Raw genomic sequence first — 17,593 nt, forward strand, 5'->3', positions numbered from 1 at the left:
GCAGGCTGTATACGCAGAGGTAAAGCATGATTTCTATCTCCTTGACAAGTTTTTCGGCTTAATTTTTCCAACTTACGGAAGGCATATATACCAGGTGCTTCAGCGAAGCTCGCCACTAATTAAAAAAATTGGCATTAGCATAGCTCCGCTATGCCAGGATATGCGTAGCAGGAGCTACGTTTCCTTGGCCGAGCTTGTTATTGTCACTGTATGTTTAGCAATGAGAGACATTGTGTATACACATCTTTAATTCATTTTTCTCGACAAAGACGAAAACTGCCCGATGATCTTTGAAGTTACATGCAGCGGTCTCAATTTTTGTCGATACATTATTTCCATTTGGCCTCAATTTTGTGTATACAGTATTTTGTCTTTGGTATACAAGGTCTATAGTAGTTCCCCATTGTGTAGGCTGGACGTGTGGGCCCGAAGCTAAAGTCAAACTTTTCTTTCATACACTGAGTAAGAAAGTCCTGTTTCGTGTTGAAATCACCCAAAGTGACACACAACTGTGAAACCGTGCCGTAGGCTGGTATTCACGTGGCAACCACATCAATCGTCTGCTTGACAGGTGTTCCCGGTGTAACGTAGACTCCTTGGATGATAATGCCGCTGTTAGGTCTGGGCGCTCTTCCACATTTTCCTGTGTGTCCGGAAGGACGGCCTCATCGTGGACTTGCTGTAGCCTCCCCTCGTCTATACAAAGGCCATAGTGCTTGTATAGAGGTGATTCTCTGAGAACTTCCACCGACGGAGCAAGCATTTCTCGCGACACGACGTTAGACAAGTAGACTGTCTTGGCGAACATGCGCCTTTTAATGTCAACCACAATTGACTTGTCTTGTTCGATACATCGTGGCAACTGCCTCAACATTTCGTCCGTGCCAACCGGAACATTGACGACAGGTCCCTTTAAGCCGAACTGGTCGTTACGACAGCTCATTAGACGCCGAATTTGAACGAAGGGAATGCGAGGAGAAATTAAACGTTCGGCTACATCGTTCAAAACTGGCAAAGCGGGCGGTAAGGGTGGATACCGATACCCATGGCTTACACTGTAGAGTGGGATTTTCTGCTTGACCAGAAAGCCCTTGCACGCTCCACGGACACTTCCCACTGTCTCTTGAGACCATTCTGGAAATGCCAAACGCAAAGTGTCATACGTACATTGCATTACTCACTGGTGCCAAGTCCTTTTGGCGCGACAGTCTGTCGCACACACTACACATGTGTCCAAACGGAATGTTCACAAAGCCTGCTTCAAATACCCGGGTCGCAGATGCACTTTCGGAAACTCGAATGGTGTGATCAGTCACACGACGGGCCTTCACATCCTCTTCGGTTGGTTCCCGTTGACTGACGCCTTCCATAGGCTCCGTCTCGGCGGCTATGTGGCGCCTATTACGCTCGGCAGTCTGGCGTCTCCGTTTGGCAAGGCGTTCCACTCTCTGTTCAGGCGTCTCCGCTGCTCTCTTCGCCTTCTGACGCCCATTCTATTTTTTTTAGTATAGCCAACTGCCAGGCGACAACCTCGGGATCGGAAGAGTTTATGTTCTCTTGTCTATACCGCCGTTTAGCAGCGGCTGGACTGTCCTTCTGTGCATCGATATCAAGCGTTGCGATACAGCCGCCGATTACATCTCCGCCTCTTATACGCAATGCTGCGCATGCGACGACGCACGGTTCGGATGATAAAGCGGCGTGCGGCGAGGCGGTGGCTACGAACGCGGCGCAGCTGTGGGGTATCTCTGATTACGATAGTATCGGCGCATGCGCACAACTGCTCATCCGCGTGACGTCACATTCAACTTCGACGGGGGAGCGGGTGCGCGGCCGTGGCGACGGCGGCGGCGAAGCGCGCGGCTATCGCTGGCTTGGTGCTTGTGTTAAGTGCTACGGGAGTACTCCCGGGTGGCGCCGTGCAGCGAGTTCAGTGAAATCAGCAGCACTGACATCCTTGAGCGGGTTCGATACGCGAAGGTTCGTGCTCGACCTTGGTGGGGACGGTAGCGGGACCGGCGGCGATGACGGCAGCAACGGTAGAGTGAAGCACTATAGCGACGGCAAGACAGACTCTTCCAACAATTGGAGGACGCGCAGATGAGGCCCAACTGTGCGATGATGTCACCAGAGAGGCGAAAGTGTGTGTGCGACGGTGATTCGCGGCGATCTCCGAGGGAAAGAGGAAACACTGCCGGGGTGCTGAACCTCGGACCCGATTGGTGTTCTTTGTTTTGCAACGTTATTTAATCGTGTTTTTTAGAAGGGAATAGGGGAATTCGGATGACGCTGTAAAAAAATAAATTTCAACCTGTAACCCGATGCTTGTATGGGAAACTTCATCCAGATGCCGACAGATAGCAAGGACCTCTAAAGAAAGATAACTCCCATGGTCACGGGTGATAATAGAGAGGTTTAGCATATGGCTTTCGCATACAGCCATGCTAAATCTTCCATTGGCAAGCTGCGCGTGCGCACGCCCCAGCAGCAGCGCGATGTTGCGCCCGGGCGACCATTTCGAGTGACCTCTAGTCGAACGCGTTTCCCTCAGAGCCAACGAACACAGCCTCTTGTGCGCGGCGGTGCCACTTTTCTCAGCGTTCTGTGTATTAGTAACTGCTTATGCGATCACAGATAGAAACACGGCTTAAGTGCCGACTAAGCAATACCTTTGTTTTTGATTTGATCTCTTCTGTTTATTTCTCGCCACGGTTGACTCTGGGATCATCTTCCCATCGACTGGAGCAAGGAATGAGGTCGTCGCCGCGGCCTGTATACACAAATACCTCGTGCAGTCGCTGAACGATTGCTTGAAGATAATAGTGCACCATTTAGCATTTACTGCGCGTGCGCGGAGATCCCCCAGGAATAGTAGCAGCAGCAGCAGTAGCAGTAGTAGTAGTAGTAGTAGTAGTAGTAGTAGTAGTAGTAGTAGTAGTAGTAGTAGTAGTAGTAGTAGTAGTAGTAGTAGTAGTAGTAGCATTAGCAGCAGCAGTAGGAGTAGTAGTAGTAGTACAGCAGTGGTTTATTCGATTTCGACTGTTGCAGCCCCGCGCTGAGGTTGTTTACACAGCTGTGCGCAAATAGAGCTGCTCGTTTACATGACATAAAACGCAAGATGGGCTCTCCTTATGTTAAATATTATCTTCTCTTGCTCACAAGTTGGAGTTTTACTTGTTTATACATTACAATAACTCTGCAATAAGCGCCGATGATGCGATCGCCTGTCTGGGAAACGTTTCGCGTAGGACCGGCGCTTCTCGCTAATTGCATGCGTCCGCTTCCTCCGATGTCATCAATACTTGATTTTAAATCACATCATAGATACGTTCGGCGACCATTCGCATTAATTAAAACAGCCAGATTTGTTGTCTGCAGTCGACGCCGACGACTGCTGCCGGCTGACTTCAGCAGTACTCTGCAGACCGCGGTTCACATCGACACTTCTCCCTTATTGTACGAGTGTCCTGCGGTGCCTTTTTTACAAGAGTGTCCTTTTTTACAAGAGGGAGGAAATCACGCTATACAAATGGCAGTATACAACAATGCACGCCTCGTTAAGCGAATGCCAGATTGGTCGCCTAAAGGCTGGCCAGGATCGCAACGTCGCCAACTAGTGGGCGAAGCTTGCTGGTGGAATGACAGACGATTGGCAGCTGCCCCGCCGCAGTCAGGAGAGCTATAGGAGCGATCGGCTCGCGCTGCTCAGGCGGTGCACGTCGCCCCGTTTGGGGAGTTTCGGTGGGACGTTTCCAAAAACGCATTCGGCTACGCGAGTGCTTTGGGCGATAGGCTGCGGCTGTACTTATGCGAGATGTTCACTGAACGCGTGTGGGGTCGCAGTCCTCAATTAAAAAAAAAAAACACGATCTGGTATTGCATGAGAGTCTGCGTCACGTATTTTTCTTGTTCACTGCGTCTAGCTGCGCTGATTCGCATTAAGGACCCAATCAATCTCGCCTAATAGATTCCCTTGCTTCGGCATTTCTTCAATACACTGCGTGCACAGAATCAACACGCGTGACTTGGTTCGCTGTTGGGATGTGGAAGCGATGAGCGTGGGCCGCATGGAACCCAGCGTGCACAATGACACGCGGACTGCGGAAACTGTCCGAGCTCCCATTGGCTGCTGGGCGTTGGCGTTAGTTTGCTACGAGTTTATTGGAGACGGCTCACGTCCGTTCCGATAATATCCGCGCGAAGTCGGTGCCCTGAACGATGGTGCCAGAATAAGACGTGTGCAGTCTGTGAAGAAGTTGTTTGAGCTGCCTTGTGAACTGCTGGGTGCATTGTTGTTACTGCATGAACTGAATTCTAGTTAAGAAACTTCCAGAAAGCACGTGACAAGGTGAACAAAAGCAAGCTGATTAAATGCGATAAATGCCCGCACCAGAGAGACGATGAGCTGAACAGGACGCGCTTGCGCCCCTTTAACACGCAAATGAAAAAAAAGAAAACGTGAGCAAACAGTTGATGCCTGAGCTTCTTGCCTTTTGCGCCGCTAGGCCGCAGAGAATTGGATTACGCGGCCCATATAACTCCCGAGCGCGATGAAGCTTCTCACGCCGTTCCGGCTCTCCGCCTCCCGCTGGACGTCTTTGCTTGACAGAGCCAATAAAGGAAGATAAAAAAAGCCCAATAAGGGCGTAGGCAATGGCAACTAAATATGAAAGGGGAGTAAAACGAAGCCACTGTATGCGTGCCTCTCGGCTTGGCTCAACGCGCCGCCGCGTGATCGCACTTGACTTTTTCTCGTGCACTGGCGGCGCAAGCCGAGCAGCGGAAACGCGCACCTGCTGACCCAGCCTGCGCGAAAGAAAGATTTAAATGCCTGCGCACTGGGAACACCGCTCCCCCCCCCCCTCCCCCCACGCCCCGATTTCCCCAATTTCGGATCTCTTCCTCGGCGCGCACCCGCCGCGGTGGCTCAGTGGTTAGAGCGCTTGGCTCGGAGTTCCCTGGTTCGAACCCCCGACCGCGGCGGCTGCGTTTTTATGGAGGAAAAACGCTAAGGCGCCCGTGTGCTGTGCGATGTCAGTGCACGTTAAAAATCCCCAGGTGGTCGAAATTATTCCGGAGCCCTCCACTGCGGCACCTCTTTCTTCCTTTCTTCTTTCACTCCCTCCTTTATCCCTTCCCTTACGGCGTGGTTCAGGTGTCCGCCGATATACGAGACAGATACCGCGCCATTTCCTTTCCCCAAAAACCAGTTGTTATTATTATTATCCTCGGCGCGCCATTACAAAGCGCTTCAAGAGAAACAAGGCTCCGGGGACGAGTACAGGGCAAGCAAGCTGGCTGACTCAGATGCCGCCAGCACTCTTGATCGGGCCTCCGACTCTGCGCCGGATTGCTCGCTCTTCTTCGTTGCATGCAACAGGAAAAGGCGCCGCGAATGCGGATCGTCGGTGCCCAGAGCTTTGACAGGGCTCGCCGTCTGTTTAGCTCAGCCAGCGCCGGCCCCTGCGGGCGAAGCGCCCGCATGAGCGTCGACCCGTCCCGTATACGACCGGCGCGGGAATTGTGCCGCGCGATTTCCCTCGCCGCCCAATGGGTTCCGAAGATTTTCGCTCTTTGCACCTGGGACGCACGTGCTGAATGGCACGCCGGGGAAGGATATACAAGCTTAAGCCTGTCGTCGCTTAACTACGCGCGGGGACAGCTCGCTCTCTTTCTCTCTCATGAAGTCAGGCTGGCGTGCGCTGCTTATAGCTGACGCCCATTCGCGTGCTTCTTGATTTATAGTTCATTATTTGTTTTTTTGAGGGGGGTTAACGTCCCAAAAAGCGTCTCGGGCTCTGCTACTGATCCGGAGTTCCCGGGTTCGAACCCGACCGCGGCTGCTGCATTTTTATGGAGGAAAAACGCTAAGGCGCCCGTGTGCTGTGCGATGTCAGTGCACGTTAAAGATCCCCAGGTGGTCGAAATTATTCCGGAGCCCTCCATTACGGCACCTCTTCTTCCTTTCTTCTTTCACTCCCTCCTTTATCCCTTCCCTTACGGCGCGGTTCAGGTGTCCAACGATATATGAGACAGATACTGCGCCATTTCCTCTCCCCCCAAAACTAATTATTATTATTACTCTGAGAGACGCCGTAGTGAAGGGTTCCGGATAATTTCGACCACCTGGGTTTCTTTAACGTGCACTGACACCGCACAGTACACAGGCCTCTAGCATTTTGCCTCCACCGAAATTCGACCGCCGCGGCCGGGATCGAATCCCCGTCTTTCGGGTCAGCAGCCGAGTGCCATAACCACTGAGCCACCGCGGCGGCTAGTTCGTTATTCGTAAAGTTTTCTGCCCTCGGCCGCGCAACAAACGTGGCGTACGGATTGGTGAAGAGATCGGACTATGGCCGAGGTCGCTGACAGTGAACAGGCGGCAGACGCGCGATTGTTGATTTAATTTGGCGCTTCAGAGCTACGATGAATAGGAAGGATTGGGTCCGCCATGAGCATGTACAGAGTTGATCACACTTGTCTAGACCGCTCGAGCGGTGCCGCCCGGTGGAAATAAAGTGAAATTCTGAAGTAGGTATTGACTTTCACTGATAATAATTGCGTTGTCGAGCAGTCTAAGAGACTGTGAAAATCGCAGGCACCAGTGTTTTATCCCCAGCAAAGCAGCTGCGAAAAAATTTAATTTAATTTGCTCCGCAGCACACCACTCAAGAGCTCAAGAAAAGTGTGATCGACTCTGTACTACGTTGTGCATATAAAGTGCTCAAGTTTCCTACCCGCGAGCACGGACTTGAATGCATGCGCGATGGGAGCGGCGGATGCGAGCTCAAGTAAAGGATCGAAACAACGAAAAATGTTGCGGAGGCCATTTAAGACTACTTACGTGATTTGAATTCGAAAGCATTTTTTATTGTTACTTGCGTTTTATTTTCTAAATTTATTTTTATTTTTTGTTTCTCTTTATTTCTAATTACGCATCTACTCATTAGCATGCAGTCGTAAGGCAACGCATGTAGGAGGTTCGCCTTTGTTCGCCAAGTGCTTGCCTCGCAGTCTGGGAGTCCTGGGTTCGATTCCCCGCACGTTCGCCTCATCTGGGATTTTTGGGACCACTGTTGCTGGTTAACGCCTACCCCGGGTTTCGTTGCCAATGAGCCATATAATGCTTTCGAATTAATAGGTTGGATGTGGGCCACAAACTGTCTTTCGGTCATTTCGCGACCATTTAACCAAATGGTAGCGCACTGCATCTTTACGTGATTCATCGCCGATTCGACGTCTACATGGAACATTTTGACGACCTTGTCATCATAATTGGCTTCTGGTGCATATGCCTGCACATCCTTCAATTTGCACTACTTACTAAGATATATTACGATAGCTGCCATCCTCTCGATCATGCTGAAGAACCCTTCGACGTCATTATAGCTGTGCCCTTATTGGTAAAAGACCCTACGCAATATTGCCTCCTGCTTGATAGATTTTGATAAAAGAATATACGCGTTATTTACCGCTGTTGCTCATGAATTCTACAGCCACAGCTTAGTCGCGCCAAGTTTTTTATTCTTGATGCAATAAATACGCTTCCCTCTCGTTCAACTCACTTTCATGAACAAATGGATGGGAATGGCAACGCAACGTATACGTCCGTAGGACGCTACGATATTCACTTTCGAAGGGCGCTTTGCTTTTGCAGGCCATTGGAGAGTTGCACTTGAAAAAAAAAAAAAAACTAAATTTCGTTTTCTCAGTTTTCGCGTACACGGGGCGGTGAAAGTGACTATATGGATGGGATGCACCGCTACACATCTGCTGCTTCAAAGCACCTCACCGTATACGGCTGTACCATCAGCAACAAATGCAACGCGAACCATACAATTGAACCACGTACAAGAAAATGAGAAGCTTTTAGCCGGGGAAACCTCAATACTAGCGGAGGGCAATTTCACTTCGAAGGTGCGTAGACTACCATTTAGCAGTGTTAATCAAACCCTCAAATGTTTCCTCGCCCGGAGCAAACATGTTGGTGCTTTTTTTTTTGCACTTCTGTTCTCTTGTCCGCGTTTGAGTCGTTGCTGAAGTACATATAAAAGGCCTCGTAGGATGTGCCAATGACGCTACATAACACTAACTGCGGGCTGGTGCTCTGAAGCTGCAGAATATTCACTGATGTCCTGGGCTACACGGAACTTTCTACCAAAATGTATACGAACGTATGAACCCTGCAAGGTCGGACGCACTTACACAGAGCAGATTTTTTTCGGGATGACAGCATTTTTTTTTACGTTTGAGCTACTGAGTGGATACGTGGGTGGAACAAGACTAAGTGAGTGTGTAGGTCCGCAGCCCTATTACGAATACTCACGCATGTTTACCCCCGTAGTTCCCACTTATACGTCATTAAAAGTTGGAACATCGGTCTCTGCGTGTCGGCAAAGAGTGCGAACTCTACACACGATCTCTTTGTGTTTACTGCTGATCGGGACTGAGACCGAACGTCACTGAACTAGCAACTACCCACGAGACTGAACCAACCCTTCCGTTATCTCTGGTGGCGCCATGGGCCGAAGCCTGTGCGGACGCGCGCGCGCACGCAGACATCGCCTGACGACCGAGATGACAGACAGTGGAGAGTGCACCTAGTAGAAAAGAGAAGGTAGCTTTTTCCTGCACGACTGCAGCACCGCAGCTGTGATCGAGGCGACCATTCGCATAGTGCTACCGGATAGCAAAGGATGCCTCGTTATCAGGCTTGCGCTTTGCGTCAGACCTTTGGATTAGAGTCCACGGAGAGAGATGCGCTGAACGTTGCTGACGCATGCATATTGTTACGGCCGTAGGCATGGACAAAGAAGATGACGAAGCATGGTGCTTGTGTGTGTAGAGGACGAGGAGGACGAAGTGTATTCGGGCGCTGACCCTTACTGTATGGCTCCTTGGCTGTCTCTTTCTGTATACATTAATCCCTTTCTGTAAATATGCATTTCTACTCGTTACATTACCATGGCATGAACGCGGGCGCTCGTTTTTGGACGCCCTAGACAAGAACACAGTTTTCGTGAGAAAGAAAACTGAAGGCTGCGTGCTATGGCTTGAAATTTTTATTTTCAAGTGAACATGATTTAAAATTCTTAGTTCCAGGATGTGATCCAAGCACACAAAAAATGTCGTTCAAAAACAGATGAAGCAGTACATCACGATGGTCAATTTCACTAAACATCGGCTTAGTGCATCTTCAAAGAACAAAAACCTCTTTCAAGCGGGGTAGTAAGTTGTGAGCACTGAAAAAAAAAGAGAGAATGGGCTGCAAGCTGGAGTGAACCCCTTCAGCCCTGGCTGGTTGGCAGCAAGAAAAGAAAAAATGCCCTGAATACATATTTCGTGCCAAAAGGCGCAGACTTCGAGCCAGCATGTTGCGGTAACAAGACGTCATCTGTTTTTACTTATCAAGAAACCATGCGACCTAGAGCTACATAACAATTACAAACACGGCTTTTTCAACATGGGCGCACTTTAAATAAAAAAAAGCTCAAACATTCACGAAGACAGTATAAGTAGAACGCTGCGCGGCTATGTGCCGCTTTCAGTGGCAACAAGTACAAAACGTAAGTGCTCTTCCCACCCATATGATTATTCAAGGTGATTGTGTTGTTCGACACCTTAGTACTGCCGCCCCTTCGCGACATTTCTAGACGCGGAAATGAAAATAAAATGCATTTTACTTTCTTTTTCCCGGGCTGCGCTTCACCCCTCGGCTTTCCCGGGTAAAAATGTTCGTACTCGGGGACGCCCGTACACGGCCTGTAAACCCAGTAAGAGTGCCAGTGGAGGTTCAGTTGAGAAGCCTATAGCCCTCTTTGGTCCGTGAAGGATAGGACAGTGCTTGCGCGGCGCGGGTTGGTATCTTCCGTGCTCAGTTTCCGTACCGGACACCGAGACCAGGGCGCTAGAAAACGTGTAGATGCGAAATTGCTCTCAACGCTTCGTTTCGCTGCCGTGCAAAGAACGGCACCGCGGCAGCACCATTCGTGGACGCAGTTCCGTCGTTGTCCTAAAAACATTCACGAAGCGAAGCCAGCGACGGACGCGGTGCCGCAGGGGCCAAGCTACCACGCCGAACCTTGAAACGTGCCACGTGACCACGGAGAACAAATCACCATTCTTGCGAGCGCCAAAGCACTGTCCGTGCGAAGGCTGCGTCACTGCGCCAGAGTGGCGTGGGTGCCGATGCCGGTGGCGGTTCCTCTCGGGCTGCTGATCTCCCCGCTCATGCACTGTGAGTGACACGCGACACGGTGCCCGGGAGCCCGAGTTTCACCACCAGGCGACCGCGGGGAAACCAAAGGGAGCCCTCTTTGTGCCGCCCAGTCGTCACCGCTGAGGGATGAGAGAAAGCTCCAGCCGTGGCGGTGATTGTCTGGTCGTAACGGCGAATTCAGACGGACTGACAAAAAGAGCAAGCCTTCGTAGACTATCTTTAACATAGGGGCCATGAAACTAATTCTGCCACGGGTGTTTCGATCATGCTCGAGATGGTTTCACGCGTTTCCTTGCACGGTAAGCAAAACAACCATTTAGATAACGGATCTCGAAAGCGGGGGGGGGGGGGTGCAGAAAAATTGAAAGTGCAGATTAGGAATGAAGTTTCGGCAGTACAGTATAGTTTTTTTGTACAGTTTATCCCCTGCCCTGATCACAGGCAACTGCATGCATCAGTTGTTTTAAAAAGTTGGAGGACACTTAAGCTTCGTCTTTAAGAGTGAGACGCGACAGCGTGTTGCAGCGTTGCCAAGGGGTCCACGGAACGCCATCGCCCGTTCGGCGTGACGCGTGGACCATTGGACACTTTAAGGAAATGAAGCCGGTCTCACATATCCCGGTGGACACCCGAACCGGGCCGTAAGGGAAGGAAAATGAAATGAAAATTGGTTTATGGAAAGGAAACGACGCCTGTCTCTCAATTCTCGCTGGACACCCGTACCGCGCCGTAGGAAGGAAAATCCTTTCCCTTACGGCGCGGTTCAGGTGTCCACCGAGATGTGACATATACTGCGCCATTTTTCGCTCACGGTCAACGCCGCTGACGCCGACGACACCGGCTGTTCTGCGACACGGGGCCCTTAACGCTGTCGCGTTAAAACGGAAATGGCGCACGTAGTGCATCAAGTGTTGCTTCTTCCTTGTCATAACTATTTCGTACTCAGTTGTTTCGCGGTCATGTAATTCATTCCTCTTTGCCACGCCTTGAAGCTGTTGTCGCCGTATCAGTAATGTCTTTTTTTTGCGTCAGAAAATTAGTTGCTGCGTGGAGACGAGATAGACACTGCAAATGAGCGAATATGACCAGTAATGTTTGTTAAGCGATGTGCGCTACCACGTGCCATGACCCGAGGTTGCGTTCTGCTCCAGGTGCCCGAAAGGTGCTTTAGGGTTTTGTGGCACTGCTTTTGTTCAGTCGTATTAATAATGGCTTCAAGATAATCGTTTCGCACTGCGCAGTGCAGCTGAAAGAACCACGTTTACTTCTAGTTTTGAGTGGAACGCCGTAGAATACTTAACCAGCGAGGTAAGGAGAGCGTGTTCTGCTTAGGCAGGGAAGAACGGGACTTGGTATGCGGTTGGATGCCTTAAAGCGCAAAATGGTTTCGTCCACAATGGCATACAACTCAAGGTAGCTCTCTTCGCCTTGCAGGACAGGCAGCAGCGTTTGCTTGATGCGGTTGTAAGGTTACAACTCCAACGTCACGCAGAAAGTCGAGCCCGAATATCTCCGGCCACCGGCGTGCTACACAAATGCGGACGCGCGCATCCGCGCGGGAAAAATACGACGCAGTCACCTTTCGTGGAATACGCCGCAAAGATTTCCTGCGTTTGTCGGTGTTACGACCTTCCACACTCCAAAACCTGAGGGCTTCCTCTGGCAGTGCAGAAGAGAGCGAGAGTGGGACGCACGGGTGATGCCGTCGACGACTGACGCGTTCGTTTTCTACCACAGTGAAAAATTTTCATCCCGGTCCCACTACTACGACCCGCCGCGGTGGCTCAGTGGTTAGGGCGCTCGGCTACTGAACCGGAGTTCCCGGGTTCGGGACCCGGCCAAGCAAGCCATCGCCACAGGCCGGGCTGCCAGCGTCATGAGCCTCCGGGACATGAACGTTTGAGTGCAGTGGGGCCGTGCGGGGTCCCAAGGACCTGTGCGTCCTAAACTCCCCTGTATGTAATAAAGTTTACACCACCACCAACCCGACCGCGGCATCTGCGTTTTTATGGAGGAAAAACGCTAAGGCGCCCGTGTGCTGTGCGATGTCAGTGCACGTTAAAGATCCCCAGGTGGTCGAAATTACTCCGGAGCCCTCCACTGAGCACCACTTTCTTCCTTTTTCTTCCACTGCCTCCTTTATCCCTTCCCTTACGGCGCGGTTCAGGTGTCCAACGATATATGAGACAGATACTGCCCATTTGCTTTCCCCAAAAACCAATTGTTATTATTATCACTACTATTGCAAAAGAGAGCGCAGCGTGACATGGCCGCTATTGATTAAGGCGTTGTGACAGCGCAGACTCACGGGAAGCTAAAAGGTGCAAAGCTACGACGTGTCGTTTCGGACTTGAAAAATGGGTCCCGGAAATAAGCAGCCAGAATGGAGCGTGGGGTCCCCATGTAAGTGGAGCGAGGGACCTGCTAAAGATTTGAACTTCCCTCCCTTTTGCGCTGAAGCACGGTGAGGGCTTAGCGCCTAGTAGTAGCTAGTGCTAGTCAACAGCGCTGCTACGGTCTCGTAGTGGCCTAGCACGGAATCCTAAAAGAAAGAAAAAAGAATAAAAACAAATGGAGGAAAATCTCCGAAGGGCTAGGCCTCAACTGAAAGCTCGCGAAAATATTTTCTCTATTCTTTTTGCGCGAACGCACAGAACTCGGTTCTGGTTGGCCGTGTCTAAAAAAAAAAAAGAGATGAAAGTCTAGTAACGTCGGCGAACAATATGATGTCAATCGTGCGTTCTGAGATAATATTTAAACAAGTTAACACTTCTGTTTGGCGTAAACGACCACGCAAACGCATGCACTCTCTGTCGAAAACAAGCAGGCAGCTTCGCCACTGGCCCATTTAGTGTCCGAGCCATAGGACTTTCGAGGGACTCTCATCAGTCCGAAGCTTTGGACAGTCATTTAAACAGTCCTTCTCACTTCTCACGACTTCAGAGCGGCGAAGAAGCCGGAGCAGTCTGAGGGAAAGGCCCAGAAACCGTTGGCGCCATCTCCAAGTCGCTTGCCCAATCTCGTAAAGGCTGGGTGTGCGTGTTGCTATGAGGGACCCCAGGTAACATCAGCCGCTACTTTATACGGCTTCGTTACGGCAGGAAACGAAGAGGCAGCCTCGGGGTGATGGGAGGGGCGTAGAAGAGTCTAGTTCAGGCTGTGTTTTAAAACTGTCAGCAGAGGATAGAAGGACATCCCGGAAGGAGTGTAGAAACATTGATAATTATTACTCAAACTGAACGTCTTTTCATAGAGTAACATTATGAATTAACAGCCTCGAGCTATAATGCCGAAGTAGAAAACAGCAACAACAGAGTTAATATTCCTTAGCTTTAACTGACTCCGAAAATTAGTGCGTGCATTTGTAGTGCTATGCAGGTTTTTTTTCAGCGATAATTTTTTTTTCAATGCTTGAAGTGCTATAGAGTACCGCGTTTTGATTCACGACTGAACAATTTGTAACAATAAATAGGCTCCGTTGGAACGGGAAATTCAGCTTTTGTGAGGGTAGTTTCACACAGCCGAAACAACGAACGTTTGATCGCTTGCGGCTCGTTCAGTGAAAGCTGCAAAAAAAAAAAAAACGAACGGAAGGAAGTTAGAAAAAAACATACAAAGCGCTGCATTTCAACCACCACACCACACAATGAACTTTTCACTATACTCTCTGTACGAACGACATAGTGAACTTGACGCGACTGGTCACAGGAACGGTCCTGTTCTGAACAACATCTTCAACGTTTGTCTTGTCTCGTTAGTGCGCGTTGCGCGGCTGTTCGGGGTGAGCAGGGGGAGAAGGTTCCGCGGATCACGCGATGCAGACAAACGCGATGGCAGCGCATTCATTTGTACAAGCCGGTGCGGCGCCTTCGGGGGCGCGCCTCTGCAGCACACCTCCCAGTCCGCTCCTCGGTCGCCGTCGACTCGCCAGCCCAGCTTTGTTAAGCGCGAACGGTACCAGCTTGAGCGTCCGAATTGCCGCGGTTGCGTGCGCTAGAATTCCTGGCCGCTAGGTGTGTGTGTGTGTGTGCGTGTGTGTGTGTGTGTGCTAAATCGCTGAAGTTCGGCGTTCTGATTCGCGCCGATGAAAATTTACACTGGGGTCTGCTGTCGCATGTTTTATTGCTGCAGTTTATTTAGTTTTCATCAGAATGAAAGTTATTGTGCAAGTCATGACTAGTTTGTGCTTCTCCAGCCGGTCACGTGAAGCGGGGCAGTTCTTGTAGGCACCACAGATTGTCACAGGTACCGCATAAGACCGGGCTGTTTTGTAATGTCTCTTAAATAGGCGGGGATTGTATTTGGACTAAACAGGGCTGTAGGAATTCGGAACAGGTTTACAATTGTTAGCGTGAGAATAAATGGTCTTGTCGAAACAGGGTGTGATTTTCTCCAATTTGGGCCGGGAACGAAGCAGTCGTTTCTAAGAGCAAAACGTATCTATGATGTCACTACTGTCCGCATAGCTATCCGAAAATGCGCGAAATTGCTGCATGAATTTTTTTTTTGGTAGAACATTAAAGAAGCCTTAATGATTTTCCGTGTCGCATCTAGTGCGATTGTACTGAATGGTGTAGTCTATGCCCCAGTGCTTTTTATGGCTGAATGATCGTTCCGTCAATGCTCTGAGGCGTTTGCGCAGCTGTTCATTTTCCTTTTTTTTTGCAGCTGAGCAACCACCACCTGGAAGTTCTGATGTGATGAGCAGCGTGTCAAGACAAGCGGCGATGCAGCACCTAAGTATCGCCGCATATGCTTGCTTAGTAAGTTTCGCTGAAAATCAGAAATCCCTTGGTGACTGCACGTTTAGAACAAAAATTGTCAGGCATTGTAATGATTCTTAATTATTTTCTTTTTGTCCATGGTAACACGCACGTCTTCTTCGCTGAAAATAAATTAATAAAACGTTGTAAAGGTTGTGATCCACACCGCGCAAGTTTTAGGTTCTAATGTGCCCGCTGAAATCATGTTCCCTTTTTTATTTTTTATGTGAAGGGGCGGGGCTAGTGTTCTTGTCAAAATGATTGCATTATCTATCGCAGTCAACGCTTACAAAAAATAGCAACACCGTTCTATTCACTTCCGCTCGACCACCGCTCCTAGCTACTCCGGCTCTAGATCGTGCTGAAGGACCATCAGTGGTGATTCTGTGTCGCGGGCTTCCTACGAAGTGGCCTTAGCAGCGAAGTCTCGATACCTAGCTGATGTTCTGGTACCTCTGGCACTTTAAAGTAACGGACAACATTAAGCTCATGCCGCACGCGTGCCTTCGTTTTGGACCACGCACTCCCAACGCGCTTGCGCACGCTCAAGCTGGCACCTGCTACTTCCACCTTGAGAACCCGAGGGGAAGCCACGCGCACCGTTCACCGCGCACAGACTGCCCCGTACTGAGGCAAGCACGGGCCAGAGAAAGATGGTCCAGTGATGGCTGCCAGCCGCGGCACGGTTGCGGCACGGTTCGCTAGGTGGCGTCGGGTTCTCCGGACGGCTGGGAGTTGACGGTTAGTCGGGCGACGTCCTCGGCGACGCAGTCGGCGACCGAGTCCGCGGAGTCCTCGGGCTTGAGTGCCGAGGTGCCGGCCTTTGGGAGCGGCGGGCGGTTCGCGCCGTGCGTTGGCCGTGGGAGCATGATGCGGAACGGCAGGCGCAGCACGAGCGGCCGATCTATGCAGCCCAGGATGGCCTTGACCTTGACCTCGTAGCTGACATTGACCCCGTACGGGTTCTTCTCGCGCGGGTTAAGCAGCATGGTTGTGGACGAGAGGCTGTAGGCGGTCGTGTCCTCTTCGTGGAACTCGCTCTCCACGGCCAGCGCCACGGGGAACTTCTCGCAGCTCTGCAGGCGCACCTCGAAGTCCCGAGACACGGTGGAGCCCGGCGGCACGGTGCGGCCGGGCCCCGTGTCCGCGCTGCCGATCAAGTTCTTGAAGCGGCCGTGCGTGAACATGCACACGTGCACGTGCTGCAGGACGGCCACCTTGAGACGCTGCACGGTCTTGGAGGAGCCGTTGCTCATGGTCACATGAATGCGCACCACCTGCAAGAGAATGGACGTCAGCCGCACCAAAAAAGATCTAATCGGCGATTCGGAGCATTTCCCTGAATCCACGGTGGACCACAATATCCGTCGTGGTCCAAACAGAACTCAGGGTCTGAACCTAAATCGCCCATTGAAACACACTCATCGCTTTCGCGGAGCAAGAAAACGTGCTCCGGATCACCGATTTGAATACGCCATAAAGCCTGGGCGGAAGCTTATTGCCAAGTGCCTCTGCTCCCGTATCGTAATGCTTAGACACCATTCAAAGCCTTCCGCTGTGATTCTCAAGTAGTAAAGAGGAAAGAAAGGATGTAAATACGGAAGAGTCCGCGTGATGGTCGCGATGACACTTTTGTACTGACGCATGCATGCGTTGGTTTCAAGGATTGAGTGTGAGCAGAGAGTTAAGCATACGAGGCCACTCCTTCGGTGACGGCCTACGCAGGGAATTCTGTCGAGTGGAGCTGAACGCTATGGTACACATTGTATAATCATGAGAAAAACGACTACACCATGGCAGTTTCTAGCTGCTGACGGCTATACGTCGCACATGCATGTGTGACATTTCTCCTTTCATCTAGCGCGTTGCTGTGTTGGGTGAAGAAGAAATACAACTATTTTGCTATGACGGTTAAAGTGAACGATAATTACATTCACAGTGGGACGAAATCAGCAAGTGCTTCTTTCTGCAGCCAAGCGCTAAAGGAAAAATGGTCGAGCCGGGACTCGAACCGCTGGTAGCCGGGTGTGCTACCCCTCAACCATCGAGGAACTTTTTTCCTTAATGCATGAAAAAAATGCCGAAAATGAAAATATGAATATGCCTATGCCACAGAACAACGTTCGTTCGACTTGGTTAAAGGGAGGCCTTGCGTGTCTTGTGGCAAATAAAAAATAAATAAAATAACAATGAAATAAAGAACAGTGTCCGTGTCTCCGAAGTGATGCGCAAAGACCCCAGAACGCTGAAGGGACCCATTAACTATCACGTCATACCCTTAAGGCAGAGCTTAAGTGTCCCCCGAATTTTTGCGCATGTTGCAACGAGCAAGCTACGGACAAAGCGCTCGTGTTGTGTCTTTCGCCCACTTTGTTCCTCGTTTTTGGCACTGACTACATCATGAATAATATTCAGCTCGCCCAACTTTCCACCTTACTACTGACTGAGCCTGTTAATGTTTTCGGTCGACTCCCTCGTCGCAAGTTTTCGGGCGTATTTTATGAAATTCCGAGCACCGATTGGTCGATCAGCGTCAGATGAAACGCGAACAGGGTAACCGTAGCGCGAACACGAAAATAGAAAAAAATATTAGCTGATGAAGAAGAAATAC

At 50.5% G+C, this 17,593-nt stretch overlaps 1 protein-coding gene across 1 annotated transcript in view; it reads right to left on the reverse strand.

The window, feature by feature from the left end:
• Positions 1–9,067: 9,067 nt before the first annotated feature.
• The window catches only part of LOC144117161 (phosrestin-2-like), a 451,116-nt gene continuing 442,590 nt past the window's right edge, over positions 9,068–17,593 (reverse strand). Inside the window, exon 8 of the mRNA XM_077651226.1 lies at positions 9,068–16,259. Coding sequence (XP_077507352.1) covers positions 15,684–16,259 — 576 coding nt within the window. The 3' untranslated portion in view covers positions 9,068–15,683. The remainder of the gene's footprint in view (positions 16,260–17,593) is intronic.

The sequence above is a fragment of the Amblyomma americanum genome, chromosome 1, assembly GCF_052857255.1.
Source record: "Amblyomma americanum isolate KBUSLIRL-KWMA chromosome 1, ASM5285725v1, whole genome shotgun sequence".
Lineage (NCBI taxonomy): Eukaryota > Metazoa > Arthropoda > Arachnida > Ixodida > Ixodidae > Amblyomma > Amblyomma americanum.